The 20,865-nt window shown below is 39.7% G+C and overlaps 11 protein-coding genes across 11 annotated transcripts; 9 read left to right on the top strand and 2 right to left on the bottom strand. All coding sequences in view use genetic code 12, as the record gives it.

Annotated features, from left to right (window-relative positions):
* Positions 1-822: 822 nt before the first annotated feature.
* On the top strand, positions 823-1,623 carry CDG1 (Cdg1p; the record flags this gene model as incomplete). Its single annotated transcript, XM_051813747.1, has 1 exon — positions 823-1,623. The coding sequence occupies one exon, from the start codon at positions 823-825 to the stop codon at positions 1,621-1,623; it is 801 nt and encodes a 266-aa protein (XP_051672621.1).
* An 88-nt stretch (positions 1,624-1,711) lies between these two features.
* On the bottom strand, positions 1,712-2,593 carry CANMA_001749 (uncharacterized protein; the record flags this gene model as incomplete). The annotated part of the gene is made up of 1 exon (XM_051813748.1): positions 1,712-2,593. One exon carries the CDS (start codon positions 2,591-2,593, stop codon positions 1,712-1,714), a length of 882 nt encoding a protein of 293 aa, XP_051672622.1.
* A 540-nt stretch (positions 2,594-3,133) lies between these two features.
* CANMA_001750 (uncharacterized protein) lies at positions 3,134-3,823 on the top strand (the record flags this gene model as incomplete). The annotated part of the gene is made up of 1 exon (XM_051813749.1): positions 3,134-3,823. The coding sequence occupies one exon, from the start codon at positions 3,134-3,136 to the stop codon at positions 3,821-3,823; it is 690 nt and encodes a 229-aa protein (XP_051672623.1).
* Positions 3,824-4,176: 353 nt separating this feature from the next.
* THI13 (4-amino-5-hydroxymethyl-2-methylpyrimidine phosphate synthase) lies at positions 4,177-5,202 on the top strand (the record flags this gene model as incomplete). Its single annotated transcript, XM_051813750.1, has 1 exon — positions 4,177-5,202. One exon carries the CDS (start codon positions 4,177-4,179, stop codon positions 5,200-5,202), a length of 1,026 nt encoding a protein of 341 aa, XP_051672624.1.
* A 302-nt stretch (positions 5,203-5,504) lies between these two features.
* On the top strand, positions 5,505-6,080 carry PHO88 (Pho88p; the record flags this gene model as incomplete). The annotated part of the gene is made up of 1 exon (XM_051813751.1): positions 5,505-6,080. One exon carries the CDS (start codon positions 5,505-5,507, stop codon positions 6,078-6,080), a length of 576 nt encoding a protein of 191 aa, XP_051672625.1.
* Positions 6,081-6,128: 48 nt separating this feature from the next.
* Positions 6,129-7,826, bottom strand: CANMA_001753 (protein-lysine N-methyltransferase; the record flags this gene model as incomplete). Its single annotated transcript, XM_051813752.1, has 1 exon — positions 6,129-7,826. The coding sequence occupies one exon, from the start codon at positions 7,824-7,826 to the stop codon at positions 6,129-6,131; it is 1,698 nt and encodes a 565-aa protein (XP_051672626.1).
* A 323-nt stretch (positions 7,827-8,149) lies between these two features.
* Positions 8,150-9,067, top strand: SCO1 (Cu-binding protein; the record flags this gene model as incomplete). Its single annotated transcript, XM_051813753.1, has 1 exon — positions 8,150-9,067. The coding sequence occupies one exon, from the start codon at positions 8,150-8,152 to the stop codon at positions 9,065-9,067; it is 918 nt and encodes a 305-aa protein (XP_051672627.1).
* Positions 9,068-9,333: 266 nt separating this feature from the next.
* On the top strand, positions 9,334-10,758 carry CBP1 (Cbp1p; the record flags this gene model as incomplete). The annotated part of the gene is made up of 1 exon (XM_051813754.1): positions 9,334-10,758. The coding sequence occupies one exon, from the start codon at positions 9,334-9,336 to the stop codon at positions 10,756-10,758; it is 1,425 nt and encodes a 474-aa protein (XP_051672628.1).
* A 284-nt stretch (positions 10,759-11,042) lies between these two features.
* Positions 11,043-16,696, top strand: CANMA_001756 (NEW1; the record flags this gene model as incomplete). Its single annotated transcript, XM_051813755.1, has 3 exons — positions 11,043-11,395; positions 11,637-12,996; positions 13,139-16,696. 3 exons carry the CDS (start codon positions 11,043-11,045, stop codon positions 16,694-16,696), a joined length of 5,271 nt encoding a protein of 1,756 aa, XP_051672629.1.
* Positions 16,697-16,912: 216 nt separating this feature from the next.
* On the top strand, positions 16,913-17,751 carry PRE8 (proteasome core particle subunit alpha 2; the record flags this gene model as incomplete). Its single annotated transcript, XM_051813756.1, has 2 exons — positions 16,913-16,956; positions 17,043-17,751. 2 exons carry the CDS (start codon positions 16,913-16,915, stop codon positions 17,749-17,751), a joined length of 753 nt encoding a protein of 250 aa, XP_051672630.1.
* Positions 17,752-18,079: 328 nt separating this feature from the next.
* Positions 18,080-20,809, top strand: CANMA_001758 (uncharacterized protein; the record flags this gene model as incomplete). The annotated part of the gene is made up of 1 exon (XM_051813758.1): positions 18,080-20,809. The coding sequence occupies one exon, from the start codon at positions 18,080-18,082 to the stop codon at positions 20,807-20,809; it is 2,730 nt and encodes a 909-aa protein (XP_051672631.1).
* Positions 20,810-20,865: the final 56 nt, after the last annotated feature.

A 20,865-nucleotide genomic window follows, 5' to 3' on the forward strand; every position in this document is an offset into this window, starting at 1 on the left:
GCTTATACGCTAAAAAAACAAATCTAACTTTCTGAGTCCACACATTCTATTGCTCATTCATGGATTTAACACGTATTCATTTGTTTTTGCAAAATATCACAAGGCAAACCTTTATCCACGTGTTAGCTATTGGGTATCAAAGCTATTGTTCTTCTCTACTACACACATAGTAGAAGGGAACAGATGGCGAATACCCTCGGCTTCAACCGAGATTTCAAACTAACAACTTCTTCCCTCAAACATCAGGCGTTTTAGAATCTGCATTGGAAAGTCACCCTATTGCCAACTACTCCCCCCCTCATATTCCAGAGCCAAGAATTATTTATTGAAAGTGTAAACATCACTTCTGAACAGTTTTAAAAAATTAAATGTAGTAATTTTATTTATATAGCGGGGAGGGGGGGGTTGTATTTTGGTAACAACACGTCAGCGGCGGTCTAAAAATAATTGAAATTACTATTTTTAAACAATAGAGATGGTAGCAGCCCGCCTATCCCTAATTTGGCTGAAAATGTTTTGATTGGTTGAAAATGGCCGCTCCTCTTTTAATAAAAGAAAAAAAAAAAAGAAAAATTCCCTTTTTAAATTTTGGCCCGATCAAAAAAAACAAAAAAACAAAAAAAGGGAAACATGGAATGGATCGTCTAAAAGACATTGATATATAAACCACCTGTATTTCCTTCTTTCCTTTTTTTTAGCAACAGCTATACTATTTTTACTTTTTGCTATCTAGAACCTATACATTACCCCACAGAATCAAACTTGATATATTTTTCTTTTGCTTTGAACCACACTTCGCAACTATAACAGCCACAATACGCAATGCTTTTAAATCCATCCAATATTATCGACAGAAATAACACCAACAGCAGCAACACTGTGCCAACTACACAACATACTTCATGCTCAGTAGCTGCTTCCAGCACACCCAGAACATTTCCATACTCCAAACCTTCCGAACTAACGTTATCGATGGATCACGGTCATGAGATAAATGGAACTACTATTGACAATGTGGACAAGTCATCAAGCTTTTACAAACTCATAATGGACTTGAAGCAACTCCTAGCTGGCAAAGGGTTGTCTTCAGAGGATATAAATGTTGACAAAGTCATGGAACTAATGGAGAACTATAAATCTTCTGATATCGATTGGGCACACTTGGCCCTCCACGATGAATCGAGAAATTACTCAAGAAACGGTATTATCAACTTGAACGGTAATGCCAACTTGTTGATACTTGTATGGTCTCCAGGTAAATCAAGCGCTATTCATGACCATGCTAATGCCCACTGCTGTATGAAGATTTTAAAGGGAGAACTTAGAGAGTCGTTGTATGATATCCCAGACCATACTGGACAACAATTAAAGTGCAAAAAAGAAACGCCCTTGTACCGTGATCAGGTTGGGTACATTGCTGACACTATTGGACTTCACAAGATTACCAACCCGTTGCAAGATGAAGTTAGTGTTTCACTTCATCTCTACACACCCCCATATGCCGCTTTATATGGATGCAGCATGTACGAGGCTTCCAATGGAAGGAAGCATCATGTTGACATGTCCAAATACTATAGTTGGCAAGGAGAGTTGGTCAATGAAGCACACTCCCTGACTTGCTAGCCACTATATATAACACACTAAAATAGATATATATAGCTTTTACGATTGCATTTATTTAAACTATTAACCTTTTGCAGAATTGCGACATCTAAAATAGTCTCAGAAAATTTGAGCCGCCGTCATACGGTACTTGTAACCAATTTCGTTCATCATATTCGGCAACTCCATCAATAACATGGAAAGCATAAGCATATCTCGACTTGTTGCTCCTGTTCTTTTCCAGTTTATGAAGCACTGAGTTGTGGATCAATATCAAAGACCCCGCTTTGCAAGGAACCATTTTGTATTCGCCCTCAACTGGTTTGTCTTTTTGCAATTGTTCAAATGTGCAGCCCAGCTTTAGTCCGTCTTTTCTTACGAATCTTTTCGATACGGGATATGTCTTGTGAGTGCCCGGTATATACGACAAACAACCGTTTTCCTCAGTACAATCCTCTAAAGCTATCCAGAACCCGACTGCGGTTTGTGGGGACGTGTATAGGAAAGTGGCATCATTATGTGGTGGTACGGCGTTGTCACGTTCAGTACTCTTGGCATCCACTGGCTGTTTGAAAATGCACATGCTTTGCAAAACTTGTGGTTCGGTAAATTTCAAGTCATGAGCAATATCCTTGACCTTGTTGTCAAATGTGACTTCTTTGAATAATGGATCTTTAATATGAAGGCCGTGACCGATTTTATTTATCGATTTAGGTAATTCAATGGTTAAATTTCCATCCTTGTCAAAGGCATCGGTATCGAAAAAGTAAGAGATCTTATCGGCCGATTCATAAAAGTATCGGTCACCGATATGATCCTCATCTGATGTTTTAAATGTGGTCTTGGGGTGATTTGATAAATCACATTGTGCGAGTAGTTGTTTTGATTGTTCTAAAAGTCTTTCAGTTTGTTGGGGGCTTAAAAAGTTTTCTACACATATCATCCCCTCGGTATCAAAGGTGTCAAGTTGGGCTTGTGTGAGTCCTGTCATGTTGGCTAAAGATACTGGAAAAGAAGGTGATTAATTTTATAAACTCTTTATCAGCGGATATTTTTGATTGGTTATTGGCCGCTGGTTATATGCAGTACATAGGGTTGAGAAACATCTGACGATAGACCCTGCAACAACGCCAGCAAAACAGTAGATTTCAATTCAATTGCAGGATGAGTGTGGTAATGTAAATATTTATGACCACTCTGGAGAGACTTCAATGGGAAGGTCCTAGCAGGGGTTACAACTTTATTATAAAATAAAAACAGGGCGACATTACCAGAGCTTGGACTATGTCATAATGACACCCCCGTTGGGAACAATTGCAAAGTGCCTAAACTCTATTGTATTTCTAATCTACATTTCTCCTATCCGGTAACTCTGTCCGGATCAAAATCAATTGTCTTTGAGTTAGGTCCTGTAAGCGCATATGAGCGTGCTATCTGGAAAATATGCAACCGACAAATTTCCCGTAGGCATAAGAGGAGATGCTTTCCTTACTCAACAAAACACCCACTGCAATTGCCAGTAGAACGAGCAATGACCTACCTTCAACAACTTATTGACAAAAACAGAGAGGAGTACAACAGAGCAACAAGACATCCACTCACAAACGAGTTATGTCTGGGTACCCTCTCTGATAGTAAGTTGTATGTTTACCTCACTCAAGACTTAAACTTTTTCAACTACAGCCTCAACCTTCTTGGAAAAGTTTTGGCCTTGTGTGATGATCCTACTGCCTCGGTGAGATTAGCTAAACAAATAGGTTTCTTAGCTGAAGATGAAAATGATTATTTTGCTGATACATTGAAAGAATTGGAGACTCGTGATTTATCATCTGTTGCTAAAATGAGAAAGGAGTCGATTGTTTTGCCAGAGGTGACTCAGTACATCGAGTATTTGAAGTATTTGATTAACGAATCAAGTTCATATTCAGAGTTAATCACATTTTGCTTTGTTATGGAGAAGGTGTACTTGGGTTGGGTAGAATACAACCAAGACATTAATAACATTGCAAAAAGTTTGCCTGAAAAGTTTCAAACCTGGATTGACTTGCATAGTGGTGATCATTTCGTCGAATGGGTCCAGTTTTTGAACAACGAGGTGGAGCGTTGCCTTAAATTGAATGCAGCTAAGGACAGTTCCACTGAGATTTATGAGTCTACCTTTGTAAAGTCTTTGAAATTGGAAAGCAACTTCTTTGAAGCGTGCTATTTGTATAAGGAGTAGTTTAGATAGATTTTAAATATAATATCCGTTTGCAACTCCTCTAACTGCAAAAAGCATCTGTATTAGGTTTGTTTTAATTAGCTGCACCAGGAGTGAGCTATTGTTTTTGTGCGCTGCCGACATTTAATGCCGCCACGCATTTGACAGAAGCTGCGAATGAAGAACTCTTACTGCATATTTATCCAATGGATTTACTAGCCCCTTAATTGGATAAATAGTATCATACGAACTCCTTCAAAATATGCCTTTACAAGGTTCCACTCAGTGTCCCCTGAGTCTATAAATTGACGTCGAATTCTCTCCCACCCACCTCCTTTTTCAATTTGTTAAACACAACACCACCTTACTAAACAATGTCTACTAACAAAATCACTTTCTTGCTCAATTGGGAACCAACCCCATACCACATTCCAGTCTTCTTAGCCCAAACCAAGGGCTACTTCAAAAGGGAAGGTTTAGACGTTGCTATTCTTGAACCATCCAACCCCTCAGATGTGACCGAGTTAATTGGCTCGGGTAAAGTGGACATGGGATTGAAAGCCATGGTCCACACGTTGGCAGCTAAAGCTAGAGGTTTCCCAGTTACTTCAATTGGTTCATTATTGGACGAACCATTCACTGGTGTTTGCTACTTGGAGTCGTCAGGGATCACCACTGATTTCCAATCACTCAAGGGAAAGCGTATTGGGTACGTTGGTGAATTTGGAAAGATTCAAATTGATGAATTGACCAAGCACTACGGTATGACTCCCGACGATTACACACCTGTTAGATGTGGTATGAATGTTGCCAAGTACATCTTGGAGGGAAGCATTGATTGCGGCATTGGCATTGAATGTATTCAACTGGTTGAATTGGAAGAAGCTTTGAAGAAGCAAGGAAGGAACCCAAACGAGGCCAAGATGTTGAGAATTGACAAATTGGCTGAATTGGGATGCTGCTGTTTCTGCACCATCTTGTACATTGCCAATGACAAGTTTATTGCTGAAAACCCGGAAAGGATCAAGGCCTTCTTGAAGGCTATCAAATCAGCCACCGACTTTGTCTTGACCAACCCCAAGCAAGCATGGGAAGAGTACGGCAATTTCAAGCCACAAATGACTTCCGAATTGAACAGAAAGAAGTTTGAAAGATGCTTTGCTTACTTTTCCGACTCATTGTACAATGTCCACCGTGACTGGAACAAGGTTAACAACTACGGTAAGAGATTAGAGATTTTGCCAGAAGACTACAAGCCAAACTACACTAACGAATACTTATCCTGGCCAGAACCAAAGGAGGTTGAAGATCCAATAAAGGCTCAAGAACTCATGCTCAAGCATCAAGAAGAATGCAAGACATGTGGCGGCTACAGAAGATTGGTTCTCACAAATGTTTAGATAGTTTTAGTTAGTTGAATAGTGTAGAGTAAAATACACGTGTCATATTCTTCCCTCTTGAATCACAAATTGTAGTCAATGATATCTCCCAGTTGTGCTGGCCCTGAGCCGCCCAAAAAGAAAAAGAAAAAGAAAAAGAAAAAGAAAAAGAAAAAGAAAAAGAAAAAAAAAAAAAAGAAAAAAAGAAAAAAAGAAAAAAAGAAAAAGAGAAAACGAAAATGAAGGCGTTGTCTTTTGATGGATAATTTTTCACCGATTACTCTCTGTCCATTCACTTCAACTACCACAACTCGATCAACAAGATGAATCCAGCTGTCACAAATATCGCTATTATGCTTATTGGTATGCAAGTTGCCAAAAAGTTGGACTTGGAAGACCCAACTGTCTTATTCTACACGAGAGCCTTCTACATCTCATGTCAAGTAATTGCTTTCCTCGTATACTTTATTGTCAGGTTAAAGATTAACCAAAAGAACGATTTGACCACCATCAAGTACGTCGAACCAGCTAACCCTATGAGCGGTGAAACTGAGCCAAGGGCCGTTGTTACCACCGTCAAAGAGTATGATTTGCAACAAGTCAATGGTCAAGTCAAGGGAATCTTTACCGGTTTGGCTATGATGGGTTTCATGCATATTTACATGAAATATACCAACCCATTGATTATGCAAAGTGTTTCCGGTGTCAAGTCAGCTTTAGAATCAAACATTGTCAAGATTCATCTTTATGGAACTCCAGCTACTGGCGATTTAAAGAGACCATTCAAGACTGCGCCTGGATTTATGGAAATGTTAACTGGAGGTGCTGGTGTACAGACTGATAAAGCTTCTGTTGAAAGTGCTGAAGTCAGCGGTGCCGGCGGTATCAAACAAGATTAGAGATATACATTTTTTTTTACATGATTAACCTTTTTTATATAAAGTAATTTACGTTTTGTAATTTTGGCGTACTATGATACACTCCTGCTCTTTACCCCTCGTGAAGGAAATTGTGTCTAGCAACTTGGCAGCAATTATGAACTCAGCTATTGACCAATCTCCCACATTGTAAATTTCAGGAACCGCCTTGGCCAAGTCAGGAACTAGGGCATCATGGATAGGCTTAAAGTTTAGAACCTCTTGAGTTGAGATATCAGTAATCTTTCTAAGATGAACAAATAGGTCGTGGATCCATTGTGGTAGGTTCTCATCTCCATAATTGTCCTTATTGTAACAGCGAATCAACCATAATAGCCAACACTGGTCTTGAAATTCAGACTCCAACACTGTTTCATACGAGCTAAAGCCTAGGAAAAGTAACGATTGTTGAAACTTGACATCGTTTTTGTAAACACTTTTCAATGATGTCAAGTCGGACTTATACTCACTGAGGAGCTGCTTTTCCTGCCTCTTGATGATCTTGATGGCAGACATAAAGATGGCATTTTGCGATTCAATGTACCACCGAATATACTTGTGCCCTGTGGTATCATTGGGAACATTTAAATTCATCAAACCCTTTTTCGTTTCAAGAGCGGCCCTGAGATGGTTCAACCCGGCAAATTTCATGCGTAACGTGAAACCAGATTCCCATTGGTTTTGCACGAGAGCTTGGAACAATTGAATCAAACTGTCTGGAATTTGCTCCTGGTTGATGTAAAAAAGCACACCATCGCCCTGTTCAGTTTTTGCTTCTGGAGCTTGTTCAACAACTGAGTTTGTATAATCATGTATCGATGGTAGCTCAATACCCAAATCTTTAACCACATCCATCCTTGAATCTGGAATCTTGATCTTTAATGCGGAGGAGTCGGCTGGGTTATTTTCAATTGCGAAACCATATGCCAACAACAATTCCTCATTTCCCTTTTGGCCATAGTTGTTGAAAAGCTCTTCACCTTTGGAAACATCATCTGATTCAAAAATAAATGCACCGTCTAGACAGCTCCACTCGACCTTTGCCTTTGGATTATGATTCAACAAATCAACAACGGGTAACAACATCGGCTCATTCTTTGGTAAATTTGGATCAATAATGTAGGCAGGAAAGGCTCTACTTTTAAGAATGAGTGACGCCCAAAGGTAGTTTGGAAAGCTGGTCCAGTTGTCGGTATCAACGTCGTTAAAGTATCTGTAATAGTCGTCATCAGTGTAAAACTTGTTTTCGTAATAAAATTTCAAGTTTATGAAATGCAGTTCCGGTTTGGGTATATCCTCTGGTAATAAATTAACTGCACTCCACCACTCTTCAACCAAGAAAGCAATGTTTTCCCTCAAAGAGTTACCCAAGTTTGTTCCCTTGAGATACGCTTTTTCTTCAGCCGACCAAGTGTACGGAGAATCAATTGCTTTTAGGGATGGGAGTAAATCCAAATAGGGCTTGTAAAAATCATGCTGCGTTTGTTGGTAGCAAAGGTAAACTTTTAACAAAGAGCCGTGGCTTGCCTCTTTATATGCATCTTTGAATAATGCCAGGGCCTTGTCACACGTAATCACCAACTCCCTTGGAATTCTAATTGATGCTTTCCCACTGGTCGTTGCAATAGCTCCAAAATAATTAGACTTTATTTCTCTAAATTCTATGTTTGATGAGATATCGGCACCATTGTCGTTGGCCCATTTAAGCAATCTATCAATCTTGTCCATAGTGCTTAATAAAAGATGCAATTATAAGGATAAAAAATTATTGCGAAAAGAGAAAAGATCCACGGCATTCGATGACATACAAATACTTTGTCCATTTCAGCAAACAAGTAACATTAATCTTCATAGAGGGTACCCTGTGAAACTCGCATTTACGTAGATAGCATCCCTTTTACTATTTTCTTCCATCAAATTCATTTGCTTCTGCAGATCTGGTGATTTTTAAAACTTTTTGGTCGTGCAGAAAGTGACAAAATAGACGATTTATAAAAGACACACATAAATTTCCTTAATCCAAGTTTTTCACACCTTTCTAACCATTGATCATGTTGAGAGGTACCCTTAGACAAAGCAGGTTGGTCAGACCCACGTATTTTCCATTGATAAGGTCCTTCTCCTCATCGCTGATTAAATTCCAGGAGAGCTCCAAATCAAAACCCGAAGATGAGCCAAGGTCAGAATCAAAAGAAGAGCCCAAAAGAAGGCCCTTGAGTAGAGTCGCAATTGGAGGGTCGAAAGATTCGTTAAAGCAATTTAACAAGGGTAGTGGCTTGGAATTTGCCACTTGGAAAGCAGTGGTACTCCTCCTCGTAGTAGGTGGAGTTGGTACATACTTTTTCCAAAAGGAAAAGGCCAGACTACAACACCATAGAGAAATGGAACAAAACAGAAAGGTTGGAACCCCATTAATCGGTGGCCCATTTAACTTGGTTGACACAAATGGTAACCCTTTCACAGAGAAGAACCTTGTTGATCCTAACGGAAAGAAGTTTTCGATATTGTATTTTGGATTCACTCATTGTCCTGATGTATGCCCTGAAGAGCTTGACAAGTTGGGCGACATGTTGGACATCCTCAAAGAGAATAATGTTGAGATCCAGCCAATCTTTATCACATGCGATCCAAATAGAGACACCCCCAAAGTTGTAGACGTCTACTTGAAGGACTTCCACCCAGGCATTATTGGATTGACAGGGGAATATGACGAGGTGAAGAATGCTTGTAAAAAGTATCGTGTTTATTTCTCAACGCCACCAGATGTTAAGCCGGGTCAAGATTATTTAGTTGACCACTCAATCTTCTTTTACGTTTTGGATCCCGAGGGAAACTTTGTTGATGTTATTGGAAGAGAAGCATTAGCACCTGAGAGTGCCGAAAAAATCACCGGGCTTTCTGAGGCATATATCCCTAAAACGGAGAGAGAAGCCAAGCAGAGCGGAATATTTGGATTCCTTTATAAATAGTTTGACATTTGATATCTTGTAAATAGAGAAGCTTTAAGTATGGCCAATGTGTTAATTGTAGCCACTACTGGTCTATAGAGAACAAGTGTAGTGGGCACATAGAAAAGGCAACCTTGATATCATGTTTTGCATCTCTCAACTCTTCTCGTCATAAGCACATTCTTAATGCCGCGCAAATAGTACGTTCAAAACAAAAGTACACCTCTTTTATTCAATGACCTATACTAGAATCAACCACCACTACATATTTTAAAACCAACACCGAAATGACTAAATCAGTAAAAGTTATCATTGTTGGCGCAGGTGTATCGGGATTGAAAGCTGCTGAAACGTTGATATCATGTGGCAAGCTTGGCAAGGACGACATTGTTGTCCTAGAAGCACAGGATAAAGTGGGTGGTCGAATCCAAGATTCCAAGATTGACCAGTCCAAGCTAGGAATTCCATATGCTCTAGGTGCATTATGGTACCACGATTCATTGGCGAATAGCGTATTAAAGGAAATGCTTGAAACTGGGTTGTTAAAAGAGGAGGATATCTACTATGACGACAAAGATGGTCCAACATACACCAGCGAGGGCCAGTTGGATGTATCAGGTCTAAGGCTAAACAGAGTACTCGAAGAAGTCATTCAATTCTTCCACTTGTATTTCAACACTGAGCGGCAAAATATATCATGTGATGAAGTGGTCAAGGAATACATCAAATCCCATCTGTTTTTCCTCACAACTGAGCAGAAGCAGTATATCAGGAGAGCAATGAGATACTATGAACTCTGGTACGGGGTGCCAGCAGAGACCGCTGATGGAAGAATGGTTTTGGAAACCCACCAAGGACGCAATATATTAAACAAAAAGGGCTACACGTTCCTTATAGACACTTTGTTAGAGAAAATTCCCGAGTCCAGTATCCTTTTGAACCAGCCAGTAAAGTCAGTGACTCAACGTGGTGGCTCTACAAAGAGGGTTGTGGTGGGGACAAAGTCGGGCTTGGAGATTGAAGCAGACTTTGTTGTAGTAACTGTACCTTTGTCAATCTTGAAGTTGAAGGCTGACGATGAATTTGGAATCACTTGGAACCCCTCATTACCATCGAAAACTCAAAACTTTATAAATGCAGTAGACTTTGCGGCTCTAGGGAAGGTCATTTTCGAGTTTAATAATGTGTGGTGGAACCAAGACGAGGATCAGTTTTTGATACTCCCAGATGAAATTGAGTCCAAACATTGGTTTAATGCTGATGGTTCACCCAGACCATTCTCATTTCCTGCATTAGCAGTGAACTATTCAAGATTGTACAATCGGGGTGGAAGTTTGGTGATTCTCACACCAGCACCATTGACCGACTACCTCGAATCACACCCCGATCAAGCTTGGACTTATTTCAAACCCATGCTTGAAAAGATTGCAGTCAACTCGGTAGAGGATCCAATAAGTACAATAACTTCGTCTTGGACTTTAAACCCATATATTAGAGGCTCATATAGTGCGGTGCTTTTTAAGCCAACCAATTCCGAGAGCAAGAACCCAGATGATCTAGAGGGTTTAGAACTTGGAAATGATGTTATAAGATTTGCTGGTGAGCACACAGTTACTGAATGTTCAGGGTGTGTTCACAGTGCTTACGACAGCGGTGTCAGGGAAGCAAATTGGATTTTGAATGCCTTGCAAGATTTTACACCTAATTTATAAATTGCTTAACCTATTTCCGTTTTGCTATACAGTTTTATGTAGTTTGAATTTAATTGATCCTAGATAATTCTAGAATTTTCTTTCTGTTTTTTTGTTTTTTTTTTTGCTTGTATATTGTTGCAAAGGATTTCCCTACGACTGCAAAACTGTTAGGCGCAATACAAAATACGCCATTTGAATGGTAGCTCTCGCTATCTTTTTATTCCGTTCTCTTCTCATCTTTTCCATAAATCTTTATCCACCACTTACTTCTTCCAAATCGTAATTTAGAATCAACAGCAAAAATGTCAGGACTACACGCAGAAGGACAGCCATTCGACCCTGAAAAGGCGGAGAATATGGAGGAGATTGAAATGCAATTTGCTGTGAAGGCAGTGCATCAAGCAGAAACATATTGGTCATTATTGGAGAAGGTCCCAGGTTCCCAGTTGAGACTTACCAAGTTTGACGATGATATTTTCAACAGGTTATTGGAGGATTTTCCAGAGTTTAAGGAAAAGTCTGCTGCTGCTTCATTGAATGAAGATGAAATGAAATCAGCTCAGGGTAAGACAAAGTGGAGAAAGTTCTGCGACAGCTTTAAAGATATCGAAGATTTCAACTTTGGTACACTTTTAAGATTAAGAGCGGACCAGGAGTATGGTCAAGACACGACAATGTTTGCAGTGAGGATGCAATTTTATGCTGTTGAGATTGCTAGGAACAGATATGGATTGAATGATTGGATTCATGAAAGTGCAAAAAAATGATTTGCGCGAAAAGAGAATTTTTTTTACATAGATTGTCTTTTTTGTAGATTTTGAAATATATACACAACACGCAAAATAAAACGAAGCACTAGTTTTCTTTTTTAAAACAATGCCACCTCGATCTAATAGGCCAATGAACCCTCAAACACAATGGAAAGACCAAGCAAGTAGCCTGTTGCCACAGAATCTGAATGAACCAACCTACACATTGCCAGGGGTGATCAATTACCTCACATCTGAATTTACAAACTTGGAAAGGTTCAAGATCATGACCAATTTGGAGAAGTCAGAGATGAAGTACAGGATATTACACCTAGAAGGAGAGATCAAGACTTTAAAATATGCCAATCAGAAGCAACAGGCGAAGTTAGATAGCTTGGAAAAGGAAAATATGCTTTTGAAGAGCAAAAGCAAGGGGGAAACCACCAGGGAAGATGTCAAGGAGGAATCTGACTACCCTGTCACACCTTCAGAACCAGACTTGGAAGCAATCAAGAAATCAAGACAGCAATTAAAAGACTCGATGAAGGAGATTATATCGTTATTAAGGTCCCCGTCGTCACGGTTGGGAGAGCTCAATATTTCAGAGGAGAATCACCACGAAATCGAAGAGATGATTGAGAATAGCGAAGATGATTTCGTATTCGCACAGGGGTCCAATTCACCAAAGTCTAACATAATATCTCGTTTCTTTGATGATGATATTCCAGAACAGAAGGAGGCAGAACAGAGGGAAGTTGAGCAGAAGGAGCTTGATAAAAGTGGGGCTGACCATATGGAGCTAGACAGGAAGGAGGAAACGTTGGAACGTTCTCTAACCAACGAGAGTGAGATGACAGTAATTGATACCAATGAAGAGGAAGAATCAATTCAGCCTGAAACGGAAGCCCAGAATGAGGATATTTCAAAAACGAGAACATTTGACCACGATGGGGTTATTGTCAGGCTAAGCTCTGTCCAAGATAGGGTGGCACTTACTCAAGAAGGCAATTCAACAACTGGGGAGCTAACCTTGAGTCGATTTGACGAAATTCAAAATATATTTGTACTACCCAACGGAGCTTATCTCATCATTGGAAAAGATATCAATTTGTTCAGCAAGGGAGGTGACGAAAAAATGTTGATTCCGACAAAGAGCAGTTTTTCACAGGTGAACACTAGCTCTCTTATAGATATGACCACACCCGATGATAAAGGCAAGACGTTTGGTCTTGTTATTGCTGGGTTCTCAAATGGGACGAAATCTTTTTTATCAAAGGTGTACCAGATATCTATCGATGAACAAGTCAAACATAAAGAAGTTGGCAGTTTTAATAGAAAATTCTTTAGTAAGATCAAAGGTGGGTCTGATATCACATTCATGGCTTGGAATCGCGAGACTATAAAGTCTCTGCCATCCTCTCCTAACAAAAATGGAAGCAAGAATAGTGCTGATTCACGGTTGAAATACTATGATCTCACATATAAAGTTGGAGATCAATATTGCAGGGTGAATCTTGCACTGAAGCAGCTAGTAGATTAGTTTTATTATAAGTACACGCATTTCGTGCGGCTTTTCTTGTAACTGAAAATTTTTTTCTTTTCTTCCCTCGTGGTACAAAATGAAGCATCTCATCAAAAAAATCCCTTAGAGTCCTTTATCTCTTCTCAAACAAGCTGCCATGTCCAAGTCGTTTGATGATTTCGTGAAGCAGCAACAGGCTCAGCAAAAGCCGAAAACGTATGGATACAGAAATGCCAATGCTGGTGGGCAACAATATAATTTTAACAACACATTTGTTCCAGGACAATACCAGCAACAACAGTATCAGGGTTACCAACCGTCCCAAGGGCAGCAGTTCCAAGGGCAACAGTTCCAAGGGCAGCAATATCAGGGATATAACCAAGGCAGATACTACAACAAGCCTTCGCAAAGCAACCAAGGCTCATCTGTCGCATCACCAATTGATTCTCTTCCTACAAGTGGAAGAAGCACACCAAATCCAAATGCATCAACAACGTCCTTGACTTCGTTAAACACAGCACTTTCGAAATTGAATGTTGACGTACCTTTCCATGAAAACTTGTCCAATATTGAAAAGGCAAGTAAGATCGGCGAGGTCAAGACGGAAGTGACTGCTATTGTAACTCAGATTGCAGAACAAGACAGCTTGGCAGTTATAAATGAATGGAAGTTGAATGACATCCTAAAGTCATTATTGAAACCAAAGAACTCGCCATTGGTCAAAGAAGGGGCTTTGCTTATCATTCAACAATTGGCAGTTCAATTTGGAGGACAGACACCAAAGGAGTGGTTTCTTTTACAGTTTTTTGCCACGGCGTACGACATGTTTACTGATAAGGACAAAAATGTTGTCAAAGCAGCCAAATCAGCTACTGATTCCTTATTTGGTATCTACCCAGTTGAAGCTTTGGGCTCAGTAGTGTTGGATGAATACTTGTCAATTTTTAAATCAGGCGCCAAATGGAACAGCAAAGTTGCAGCTTTGGAAAACTTCAATAAAATAATTGATACAGTACCTGCTGATATTTTGGAATTGAAATTCGTCGATGTGGTGCCAGTATTGACTGACTTGTCAACAGATTTCAAACCGGAATTGGCAAAATCAGGGTTAAGCACATTGAAAAGGTTTGTTAAAGTTTTGGATAACTTGGACTTGCAAAACAAGTATGATTTAATTGTTGATACCTTGGCCGATCCAAAACAGGTCCCTGAATGTATCAAGAATCTTTCTTCCGTCACATTTGTCGCAGAAGTTACCGAGCCAGCATTGTCTTTGTTGGTTCCTATTTTGGACAAGTCGTTGAAAATGTCGTCATCTTCAAACGAACAATTGAGACAGACGGTTATGGTAACTGAAAATTTAACAAGATTGGTGAACAACAAGAGAGAAATCGAGACATTTATTCCAATTCTTTTACCTGGTGTCGAAAAAGTTGTCAATAATGCTTCCTTGCCCGAGGTTAGAGAGATTGCTGATAAAGCATTCAGAGTATTGAAGGATGCCGAGGCCGAACAGACTGATGGAAAATTCCACGGCAGAATAAGTTTGAAAGAAGCGGAGAACTTCTATACTGAGAATTTACCAGAAGAGGTGGAGAAACCATCGAGTGTCAATAGCGATTATTTGGAATACCTCGGTAAAGTCCTTCAAGTAGATGCTCACGTCAACGACTGGAAGAGATTGGCTGAATACTTGACAATGATTTCAAAGGATGATGAAAAATACGCACAAGCAGTCACTGCCAATGTCAAACACTTGTTCAACCCAGAAGCAACTCTGGATGGTGCAAATGATGATGGTTCCATTGAGATTGTCAATGCTGATTTTTCTTTAGCATATGGTTCTCGTATGTTGTTGAACAAGACAAACTTGAGACTCTTGAAGGGTCACAGATATGGATTATGTGGTAGAAACGGTGCTGGTAAATCCACCTTGATGAGAGCTATTTCCAAAGGTCAATTAGAAGGATTTCCCTCTGCCGATGAGTTAAAAACCTGTTTTGTTGAACATAGATTACAAGGATCCGAAGCAGATATGGATTTGGTCAGTTTCATTGCTTCTGACCCAGAGTTGGCCAATGTTGAAAAGAATGAGATCAAGTCGGCATTATTTGATGTTGGCTTTTCTGAGGAGACATTGGTAAAGAATGTGGGTTCTTTGTCTGGGGGTTGGAAGATGAAGTTGGAATTGGCCAGAGCAATGTTGATGCATGCAGATGTTTTGTTGTTGGATGAACCTACAAATCATTTGGATGTTGGAAACGTCAAATGGTTGGAGCAATACCTTGTTGATCACACTGAAATTACCTCATTGATTGTTTCCCACGATTCCGGATTCCTTGATGCCGTATGTACCGATATTATCCACTATGAAAATAAGAAACTAGCATACTACAAGGGTAACTTGTCTGAGTTTGTCAAGGTTAAGCCAGAAGGAAAATCATACTACACTTTAACGGATTCCAATGTCAAGATGGCATTCCCACCTCCTGGTATTCTCACAGGTGTCAAGTCAAACACTAGGTCAGTTGCACGTATGTCCAATGTGACATTCACCTACCCAGGTGCCGCAAAGCCATCTTTAAATAATGTCTCATGTTCATTGTCGTTGTCGTCAAGAGTAGCTATTGTTGGTCCTAATGGTGCTGGTAAATCTACGTTGATTAAGCTACTCACTGGTGAATTGATTCCAGCTGAGGGGAAAGTTGAAAAACATCCGAACTTGAGAATTGGGTACATTGCGCAACATGCGTTGCAACACGTTGAACAGCATAAGGAGAAAACTGCCAATCAATATTTACAATGGCGTTATAGATTTGGTGATGATCGTGAGGTTCTATTAAAAGAATCGAGAAAGATTTCTGATGAAGAAAAAGCAATGATGGACAAGGAGATTGATATTGGGGATGGTAGAGGTAAAAGACAAGTTGAGGCCATTGTTGGTAGACAAAAGTTGAAAAAATCTTTCCAATATGAAGTCAAATGGAAGTACTGGTTACCAAAGTACAACTCTTGGGTCCCTAGAGAAACTTTGTTGGAAGAAGGATTTGATAAGCTTATACAAAAGTTTGATGATCATGAAGCTTCAAGAGAAGGTTTGGGTTACAGAGAATTGAGTCCAAAAGTTATTCGTAAACATTTCGAAGATGTTGGTTTGGATGGAGAAATTGCTGATCACACGCCTATGGGATCTTTATCAGGTGGTCAATTAGTCAAAGTGGTTATTGCTGGAGCTATGTGGAACAACCCACACTTGTTGGTTTTGGATGAACCTACAAATTATTTAGACCGTGACTCATTGGGAGGTTTAGCCATTGCAATTAGAGAATGGTCGGGAGGTGTGGTTATGATTTCGCACAACAACGAATTCGTGGGAGCTTTATGTCCTGAGCAATGGCATGTTGAAAATGGACAAGTTGTTCAAAAGGGAAGTATTGCTGTCGATGCAAACAGATTTGAAGATGGAGGAAGTGAGTCTGCTGAGGGATCACCAGCACCAGAAGTCAAGAAACGTGCTGACGATGATGATTCGCCTGCTAATATTAAAGTTAGAACCAGAAAGAAGAAGATGACTAGAAATGAAAAGAAAGCTCAAGCTGAAAGAAGAAGATTGAGGTATATTGAATGGTTGAGCTCTCCTAAAGGAACACCAAAGCCAGTTGACACTGATGATGAAGAGGAATAGATTTGATAAAGTAAAATTTATAGAGTTGAATTTTGTTATAGAGTAATTGCAAAAGAATTGAAAAAATTTTGTCGTGTAGATTTGCAAAACATTTTTCTGTTTTTTTTCTCTGTTTGCGTCAAGAATTGATCGAAGGCGAATAAAGGGAAAAGAGCACGCCAAAAGTAACCCCTAACCCAAGCTTAAAGCTATAGATCCAACAACAATTCAATTACAATGGCTGATAGATATTCATTCTCGTTGACGACATTTTCACCAAGGTATGTACTTAATTGTAGTGGCAGCTCCATATGGCGGCTTGCTACAATTTCTACCAGAGGCAAATATACTAACTACTTCATTTCAGTGGTAAATTAGTGCAAATTGAATACGCCCTCAATGCCGTCAAACAAGGTGTTACTACAATTGGAATCAAGTGTGATAACGGGGTGGTTTTAGCCACAGAGCGTAAATCCAATTCGATACTCAACAAATCGGATGTCAATAACAAGGTGGAATATATAACTCCAAACATTGGTATGACATATAGTGGAATGGGGCCAGATTTCCGAGTGTTGGTTGACAAAGCCCGTAAGTTGGCCCAAACGAACTACAAATTAGTTTACAATGAATACCCACCTGTACGTATCATGGTTCAAGAAATTGCCAAAGTCATGCAAGAAAGTACACAGTCAGGAGGTATAAGACCATTTGGTGTTTCCCTATTAGTTGGTGGATATGACGAGTTTTCAGAAAAGTTTCAATTATACCAAGTTGACCCTAGTGGTTCATATTTCCCATGGAAAGCAACAGCCATAGGGAAGACGGCAAATAGTGCCAAGACGTTTCTTGAGAAGAGATGGAATGAAAACTTGCAGTTGGAGGATGCTATTCACGTTTCACTTTTAGCTTTGAAAGAAAGTGTTGAAGGAGAGTTGATTGGTGATAATTTGGACATTGCTGTTATTAGTGATCCCCAAGAGCAGTTGTTGGGTTTCACTGGTACTAATGTTGAAGGTCCAAGGTTTAAGAAGTTGACTGCTGATGAAATCAATGATATTTTAGACTCCTTGTAGTTAGATGTGTAAAACTTGACATCGGAAACTAGAACAGCGATGAGAAACATGTGTAAAAGACGTATTATTGGCATCATTTCTCAACAGTGGATGAACTTGTAGACTGTTCTTGAATGTCCCAGCATAACTCGAAGGTATCTCCAGCGGTGTTGGGCTTATCTTTGCCACCGTTACTAGTGCCATTCCTTTGTCAAAGCTTATCGCATTGGCGATGTGAAAGAATGAAAATTGTTGCACAAAAGTCGTAGGTAAAAAAAAATATAAAAAAATTTAAAAAGGGCATCTCCATCTTGCAGCCCACTAATTTTATCACCAAACCACAGCAACCATGGCAAAGAAGAGCAAAGGAGTGAAAAAGAGTGGCAAGAATAGAAGCTCGAGAAAGATAATCGACGCATACCAAATTGCCGAGAGACAAGAGAGAAAGAGTAATCCTCGCGATTTTGATGACGATGAATCAGATAATGATGTTCCATTTGAAGAAGGTATATTGGATGCAAGAAAGTTTCTACAAGATGGGCAACAAGATGAAGATTTATTGGATGAGGATATTGATTCCGATGAAGCGTTGGCAAGTGATGACGATTATGATGTTTTGAATAGTAAGTTTTCACAAACGATACGAGACAAAGCAAAGAGGAGGAAATTGGGACAAGATAGTGACAGTGACCTCGATGATGAGGATGAGGAGTATGATAGTATTGATGAGGGACAGTTAGTTACATTATCGGAAGCCTGGGATATGGACGATCGTGATCTTGCCCAAGTTAAGGGAAGCAAGGACTCAAATGAGTTGGTGCTTAATGACGATTGGGTGTCAGAGAGCTCTTCTAGTGGCGAAGAAGATGACGATGATGAGGAAGATGGTGAAGATGATGAAGGAGTGGAAGAAGATTGGGGTGATACGACAAAAGCATCCACATCCGATCTGGATTCTGGATCAGAGGAGGGTGAATCTGAAGAAGAAGATGTATTTGCCCATGAATCAGATGATGACAATGAGGGGGTTGATTTAGTGAAAACAACAGGAATGTTGAATAGGGAACTAGAAACGTCCAAACCGAAGGAGCGTAAGAAATTTATTGCTGAAACTCGTGCTGAGAATGAATTTAGTGTGCCGTCAAACGGCCAAAAATTATCATTATCCGATATGATGAAGGACGTTAGCGGTGTCGATAATATTCTCATTGATCAAGACGCTAAAGCGGTTGCTACACCATTACCTAAACGTATTCAGCAAAGAAATGATCGTGGTGCTGCTTATGACTTAGCCAAAAAGGAAGTTAGTAAATGGAGTGATACTGTACAGCAAAACAGACAAGCTGAAGTGTTGAAGTTTCCCATGCAGCAACCAGACCAAATTAATGATTCAGTCTTGACATTTAGAGCTGATAATCATGTGCCCACAACGAGCTTAGAGAAAAAGGTTAATGATTTGCTTACTCAGTCAGCGTTGGTTGACGACAAAAAGGAAGCTACATTTGAAGAAATCGCCATGGCCAAAATGTCACCCGAGGAAATGCGTAAACGTACCAACGAGTTAAAACTCATGAGGGAATTGATGTTTAGAGATGAACGTAGAGCAAAAAGATTGAAAAAGATCAAGTCAAAACAATATCACAAGATTAAAAAGAGAGAAAGATTGAGAAATCAAGAGTTGGGTGACGAGGTAGAAGATGTTGGTGACGAAGGAGAAGATCATGACATGGAAAGGGCTAAAGAGAGAATGAGTTTGAAACATAAGACTCAGCTGAAATGGGCGCAATCAATGATCAAGAGTGGATTGTCGAAAGACGCGTCAAACAGAGAGGAGTTGGAAGAGATGTTGAGACAGGGGGAACGCTTAAGAGAGAAGCAATTGGGCCGAAGAGGGGGTGATGGTGGTGATGATGACGATGAAGGATTCTACAGTGATGACAATTTAGATCGACTCGAGCGTGAGTATGTTAAAGATGGTGACGATGTAGATAGAAGCAAGATTGGAAAGGGAGTAATGGCGATGGATTTTATGAAGAATGCCGAGAAGAGGAAAAAAGAAGAGAATTTAAAACAAATTGAACAATTGAGAAGATTGGAGAGTGGTGAAGATACGGGGATCGATTTATTTGAACAAGACAATGGGTTGGTTAATGTGAAGAAAAATACTGGTAGACGGGTGTACAATGCAGCAGCAATTGATGACAGTGATCTAAATGAAGATATTATGAACCAAGTTGAGGATGATAATGCCAAGTCTTTACAATCCAAGATTAATAAAGTGCAAGTTGTGGAGGAAAATCAAAACCAAGGACAAAACGGTAAAGCTGAAGTTGAGAAAGTTCAAGTTGATGAATCGAATCCTTGGCTTGCATCTACTACAGCTAGTACGAATAATTTAGAAGCAAGACAAAAGTCGAGTAAAATTACCACAATGATTGATGAAAATTCATCCAAGCTTGCTAAAGCGGCCGCCAAGATTGCCAAACGTAAGCAGAAAAATCATAACGATACTGAATCATTAATTGATGTCAATAATACGCTAGCAATTGCCGACATTCACAAGGATGACGGATCCGATGATGGAGAAGAAATCGATATCGATTCGGTGCCAACAATGTTTAAGCAAAAGGATTTAATCAAAGAAGCATTTGTAGGTGATGATGTAACTAGTGAATTTCAACTGGAAAAGAAACGAATGATTGAAGACGAGGATGATAAAGAGGAGGATGTAACATTACCAGGATGGGGTGATTGGACAGGCGGTAGTGGAGGCGCCAAGTCCAACAAGAAGAAGCGGAAATTCATTCGTAAAATCGATGGCGTGACGCAACGCGATAAACGTAAAGATAAAAACTTATCCAATGTCATAATCAATGAGAAGTTGAACAAGAAGATTCTCAAATATCAGTCGTCGGATGTTCCATATCCATTTGAAACTAGAGAACAGTATGAACAATCGTTACGAATGCCCTTGGGACAAGAATGGACCAGTCGAGAAACCCACCAGAAATTAACCATGCCTAGAGTGATTACCAAGCAAGGTGTTGTTATTGATCCATTAAAAGCTCCGTTTAAGTAAAAGGAAATAGTAAATACGCATATTTTAAGTAGAGAAACGGTGGCTTACTCGCCTTG

The sequence above is a fragment of the Candida margitis genome (assembly GCF_024628925.1).
Source record: "Candida margitis strain CBS 14175 chromosome Unknown scaffold49, whole genome shotgun sequence".
Classification (NCBI taxonomy): Eukaryota; Fungi; Ascomycota; class Pichiomycetes; order Serinales; family Debaryomycetaceae; genus Lodderomyces; species Lodderomyces margitis.